We start from the raw sequence: 5,882 nt of genomic DNA, 5'->3' as shown, positions 1-5,882 counted from the left end.
TATTCTTCTCTCGGATGGTTTAACATCTCCAGTGGTGATGTATATTTAAACCCTAAATATAACAAGAGAATTACTAGTTTGCTTGTTCTCATATGTAAATATCAAAAGAGAGACAAAAGACCCTTAGTTGGAAAGTGGTAACGTCATGTTTTTTTTGGTCGTGGTGATAAGTGATAACTCGCAAAGTTTGTAGCGCCTTAGTGCAAGACGCTTGCTTTTTGGGGACATGGAATTTAGAGAGCTTATTATTTGTGCAAAGCACGAAACTCGGAGTGAACATTCAGACGAACGAAGAGAAAGAACCGAAGAGAAACCAGTAGAAGCAAAAATAAAATTCAAAGGATCTGAACAAAACACACTATCTTCCAAAAGACAATATTTTTCTGCAGTTTTTTTTTTTTTTTGTGACGCACTAGGTGATCTTGGAGTTTATGGATAAACCAGAAGCGAAAGAGGTACTACAAAATTGTTTTTTTTTTGTCAGTGTCTTTACTACAACATTTAAAATACAATATATATATGGTGGTACATAGATACAGCTTCACAAGTATCCAATATGAGTTTCTGAGCTACTCTTAGAGATGTGGTGTCTTTATATCTCTATGATAAATGAATCAACTCTGCTCCAGACTTAGGACTTGAGGATGATTCTTCTTATCTTTCTTCTACTTCTACTTCTTCTTCCTCCTCCGTAAATCTCATTCTGTTCCTAAATCATCAGTACATCATGTAAGTTCTTGCTTTTATTGTTTCTTATCGGGAGTTACAGATTAAAAAAATAATGTTATACACATAAATATATGTATATATATATATACTCAAAGAAATATACTAGATTTCATGGTATCAGATAGTTAAATCATTTGACCTAAAAATATTTTAGATCATTATTATTATTTTTTCTAACATAAAGATCCTTAGCTAACTCCCAGTATCTCTCTTCTCGTGTTTTTTTCTTCCTTTAGGGGTGAAGATGATATCGTGGAGCTCTTATGGAAGAGCGGGCAAGTTGTTCCAAGTAGTCAGACACAGAGACCATCTGTTCCTCCTGCTGTTCTACGAGGCAGTGGCAGTGGTGGCGGGGGTGGAGAAGAGAGGGCTCCGCTTCCACTTCCAGTTCCGCAGCCTCCGCCTCCGCCTCTCTACCCTAGTGATCAGAATCTATTCATACGCGAAGACGAAATGGCGTCTTGGCTTCACCACCATCCTATCGGGGATGATGATGAGCTCCGCGCTCATCTTCTCTACGCCGGCCTCATCCCGTTTACTCAGCCGCAGGGCTCCCTCCCTCTCACACCACCACTACCGTTACAACCACCACCACCACCAGCTAGTGTTATTTACGCTCTGACGGCTGCAGAGAGACCGATACACTTGAGAAGGGCGGTGAACCTCACCAGCTTATCGAGGCTAGGAGTCGAAGCAGCAGCTGCACCGTGGGTTCCTCCGTTGACGCAGGTGGGATCAAGCTCGACGCCGTTGTCGGAGTCCTGCCTGACACCAGCGACGGTCACCGGCGGAGGATTCCCGCAGAGTTTGGCGGTTCCCAGAGCGGTGTGCGGGATCCCCGGACCAGTGGTCCTAGAGACGAGAATAGAGCCGGTTCAGATACAACCGGCGGCGGCGGCGGAGACGGAAGCTGCTGCTGCGGAGGATGAGAGGAAGCGAAAGGAGAGAGAAGAAACTGCTGCTGACGAAACCGAGGTGAGTACAGAGAGCACCGTGGCGGCGCATGGTAGTCCTCGGTTGGACGGGGTGCATGCAGTTTAGCAGCAAGTCTTAAAACTGTTTTTTTTTCTTTGTTGGCGTACAGGAAGCTGGTGGTTCAATGTCTAGGAAGAGGTCACGAGCTGCAGAAATGCATAATATCTCCGAAAGGGTTCTTTTTTTCTTTAGGGCTCCTCCTTTTTTTTTTAGGGCTCCTCCTTTTTTTTAGGGCTCCTCTTTTTTCATGTAGCAATCTTTTTTTTTTTTTTGTAATAGAGAAGGAGAGAAAAGATCAACGAGAAGATGAAGACTCTCCAAGAACTCATTCCTCGCTGCAACAAGGTATATATATACACACATATATATATATATCTTTTTTTGACTCTCAAGGTAAGGTTGAGAGATTTGAGTTCTGCTTCTACTTTTGAGCAGACTGATAAATCTTCAATGCTGGACGACGCTATCGAGTACGTTAAGGCGCTACAGCTGCAAATACAGGTATGTCCTCAACATTAAAAAAAAAAACAGAACTCTGTGTTAAAGCAAAATACTTTCTTTCTCTCCTCATCGGTCATATATTTATTGCAGAACCATAGAAGGTTTTTAGGGGTTTAGAGTTTTTTGTTTTTTTTGGGTTAAAAAAACAGCGTTTCTAGCTGCGACGATGGATTAAAATGTCTGCAGAAGTAGGGTTCATCTTCGTGGAAGGGTTATAAAAAAGTTCATGGGAAGAGATGTGCAAAATATCTAATAAGTCTCTCTACTTGGAAACAAATTGCAGATGATGTCTCCAGGAGGCGGTATGATGCCACCGATGATGTATACTCCAAATATGCAACAATTCATGCCTCCCTCGGCAATGGACATGAACAGGCCTCCTTTTGTACCTTTCCCTGGCACAACTTTTCCTACGCCGCCGGCTCATTTGGCAGGTCTCTGTCCACCGTATCCAGCACCGCGATATCCTTTTCCATCCAGAGTCCAGCAGCCTGACCCGGTCCAGAACCAGCCTCAGTTTCCGGGTTACTTTAATCCTTATAGCCAGTTTGTAGGTCTCCAACAAATGCAACAGCCTCCTCCTCCTCCTACTCTTCCTCCTCCTCCTCCTCTTCCTCCTCCTCCTCCTCTTCCGTTGCAGGTAATTTTTTTTCCCTATCATCCATTCTACGTATTCCTCTCTTCCTACATATTGGCTGATGCTCACAAATGGTGCTTTTAAATAATGTTTATATAGATTCAAACAACATCACAGCTGAGTACCAGCCAGGCAAGTACTAGTAAGGCACCTGAAGATCAGGGCAATAAACCAACAGGTTGGTAGGAAATAGTTTCTTGCCAGATGAGTTAATGTTTACGATTCGACATATACATCTCCATCTTTTGTTATTGCAGGTTAAAAAGGCTTGGTTCTCCAAGCATATCCACGGAGTTAAAGATGTAAATAGAAATAATAAAACATGTAGAATTTTAGTCAAGTTTAAGGTTAATGTAGTAGGTCCTCTTATACGGCTTTGTTTTTTTTTTATGTATATATTAGGCCAATAAATATCTCTCCTGTAAAGAAAACAATAATAAAGTGAGTACTACTAGAACTTGTGTTTGCATGCCCCAACCAACCAACTACGATCGTTGCTTGTCATTACTCTTGGAAATGTTGGCTAGAATCTGAATTTTAACAAGGTGAGAAACTTAGGCTTAGACTCTTTTGCTGGTCGTTTAGTCTTTGCAAGTTGTTGAAATAAAGATAAAAAGGCTTCAAAAAAGGAGTGTACCTTTTCTGTGAGTACCCGGAAAGCTTCTACTCCCATGGCTTCATCGAGTTCCTTTTATAGATCCACAAACAGTTTTAGTTAACAAAGGAAAAATATTGAATCTTTTTTAGGATAATGAAGATGAGGTTACCTGCAGAGAGGGTTGGAAGAACTATCGATACTGGAGATGAGTTTCTGAAGGGCTTCATCCTTTAGAGCTTCTCTGATTTCACTAGAAGAAGCTGCAAAAAAAGTTTCTAAAATCAAGCAATGTCCTAAGAAGACACAGTTTCATTCATTCGTTCATTCATTCATAAAGGTAAATTAGGTATGAAAAAAAAACTAGCAATTAAAATAAAATTAGAGTTAAACTAGTAATTAGTTAATAAATAAAAGTTAAACTAGTTTTTTTCCCAAAAAATAATATAAATAATACTAAGAAATTTCAGATATTTTAGTCTATCCAACTATTATAGTTATGTAACACGGATGAAACATAGATATTACTGGTGTTATTGATGATTCTTCGGATATGTAGAAAACTAGTCTCTGTAGAATATTTACTACGGTTGAAACTCATTTTGAGAATATACCGCCAGATTCTCTATCGGCCATCCTCCAGATTCTTCTCTCGGATGGTTTAACATCTCAAGTGGTGATGTATATTTAAATCCTAAATATAACAAGAGAATTACTAGTTTGCTTGTTCTCATATGTAAATATCAAAAGAGAGAGACAAAAGACCCTTACTTGGAAAGTGATAACGTCATGTTTTTTTGGTCGTAGTGATGAGTGATAACGTGTCATGTAAATATCTCAAAGTTTGTAGCCCGCACAAAGACACTTGCTTTTTGGGGACATGGAATTTAGAGAGCTTATGGATAAACCAGAAGCGTATAAGAGGTACTACAAAATTGTTTTTTTTTGTCAAAGTCTTTACTACAATATTTAAAATACAATATATATATGGTGGTACATAGATACAGCTTCACAAGTATACAATATGAGTTTCTGAGCTACTCTTAGAGATGTGGTGTCTTTATATCTCTATGATAAATGAATCAACTCTGCTCCAGACTTAGGACTTGAGGATGATTCTCCTCACTTTCTTCTACTTCTACTTCTTCTTCCTCCTTGAATCTCAATCTCCCCCTAGATCATCAGTTCATCATGTAAGTTCTTGCTTTTATTGTTTCTTATCGGGAATTAATAATATTATGTCCAAAATATCTTGTAAATGTTGCATAGCCAGATTTAAAAAAATAACGTTATACATACATAAATATATACTCAAAGAAATATACTAGATTTCATGGTATCAGATCGTTAAATCATTTGACCTAAAAATATTTTAGATCATTATTATTATCTTTTCTAACATAAAGATCCTTAGCTAACTCCCAGTATCTCTCTTCTCTTGTTTTTTCTCCCTTTAGGGTGAAGATGAAATGGAGTCTTGGCTTCACCACCATCCTCCTCCTCCTCTCGGTGAAGAAGATGAGTTCCGCCCCCATCTTTTCTACTCCGCCCTCCCTCTCCCACCACCACTACCGTTACAACCACCACCACCAGCTAGTGTTATTAACACTCCCACGGCTGCAGAGAGACCAATACACTTGAGAAGGGCGGAGAACTTCACCAGCTTATCGAGGCCAAGAGTGGAAGCAGCAGCTGGACCGTGGGTTCCGGTGGTGAGAGACTTGTCGAAGGTGGGATCAAGCTCGACGCCGTCGTCTTCGGTATCGGAGTCCTGTCTGCCACCGGAGACAGTCACCGGCGGAGTGGCGCAGATACAACCAGTGGCGGTGACAGAGACGAAAGCTGCTGCGGAGGATGAGAGGAAGCGAAAGGAAAGCGAAAGGTACCGTATCCAGTACCGCGATATCCTTTTCCATCCAGAGTCCAAAAGCCTGACCCGGTCCAGAACCAGCTTCAGTTTCCGGGTTACTTTAATCCTTATACCCAGTTTGTAGGTCTCCAACAAATGCAACAACCTCCTCCTCAAAGCCGTTTTGATAACGCATACATCTCTTCTCCGACTTATCTAACCTGTATAAAGAGGAGCTACATAACTTCACGATAATTTACATGTTTTATTCTCTCTGTTTACATCTTTACATCTTCAAGCATATCCACAGAGTTGAAGATGTAAACAGAGAGAATAAAACATGTAAATTATCGTGAAGTTATGTAGCTCCTCTTTATACAGGTTAGATACGTCTGAGAAGAGATGTATGCGTTATCAAAACGGCTTTGTGTTTTTTATATATATATTAGGCCAATAAATATCTCTCCTGTAAAGAAAACAATAATAAAGTGAGTACTACTAGAACTTGTGTTTGCATGCCCCAACCAACCAACTACGATCATTGCTTGTCATTACTCTTGAAATGTTGGCTAGAATCTGAAATTTAACAAGGTGAG

At 40.2% G+C, this 5,882-nt stretch overlaps 1 protein-coding gene and 1 long non-coding RNA gene across 2 annotated transcripts; one reads left to right on the top strand and one right to left on the bottom strand.

Annotated features, from left to right (window-relative positions):
• The first annotated feature begins 523 nt into the window (after nucleotides 1-523).
• Nucleotides 524-3,299, top strand: LOC108839524 (transcription factor bHLH119-like). The gene is made up of 8 exons (XM_057001265.1): nucleotides 524-729; nucleotides 966-1,704; nucleotides 1,814-1,879; nucleotides 1,984-2,049; nucleotides 2,140-2,205; nucleotides 2,489-2,845; nucleotides 2,942-3,020; nucleotides 3,100-3,299. Coding segments are annotated over exons 1-8 (1,380 nt in total). The 5' UTR covers nucleotides 524-727; the 3' UTR covers nucleotides 3,105-3,299.
• On the bottom strand, nucleotides 3,226-3,720 carry LOC108827118 (uncharacterized). Its single transcript, XR_001945600.2, has 3 exons — nucleotides 3,610-3,720; nucleotides 3,480-3,530; nucleotides 3,226-3,372 (listed from the first exon to the last, which is right to left on the bottom strand). It is a non-coding gene; the product is annotated as an uncharacterized LOC108827118 (long non-coding RNA).
• Between the last annotated feature and the right edge of the window lie 2,162 nt (nucleotides 3,721-5,882).

The sequence above is a fragment of the Raphanus sativus genome, unplaced genomic scaffold (genome assembly GCF_000801105.2).
Source record: "Raphanus sativus cultivar WK10039 unplaced genomic scaffold, ASM80110v3 Scaffold3437, whole genome shotgun sequence".
In the NCBI taxonomy this organism is placed as follows: Eukaryota; Viridiplantae; Streptophyta; class Magnoliopsida; order Brassicales; family Brassicaceae; genus Raphanus; species Raphanus sativus.
The sequence above is the reverse complement of the archived record's forward strand: the minus strand, read 5'-3'. Positions and strand labels throughout refer to the sequence as shown.

Bases quoted from the DNA above. Each gene is read 5' to 3' on its own strand.
- LOC108839524 (XM_057001265.1), top strand. The intron at 2,050-2,139 runs GTATATATATAC...ACTTTTGAGCAG, and splicing joins TCATTCCTCGCTGCAACAAG to ACTGATAAATCTTCAATGCT. The intron at 2,206-2,488 runs GTATGTCCTCAA...AACAAATTGCAG, and splicing joins CGCTACAGCTGCAAATACAG to ATGATGTCTCCAGGAGGCGG.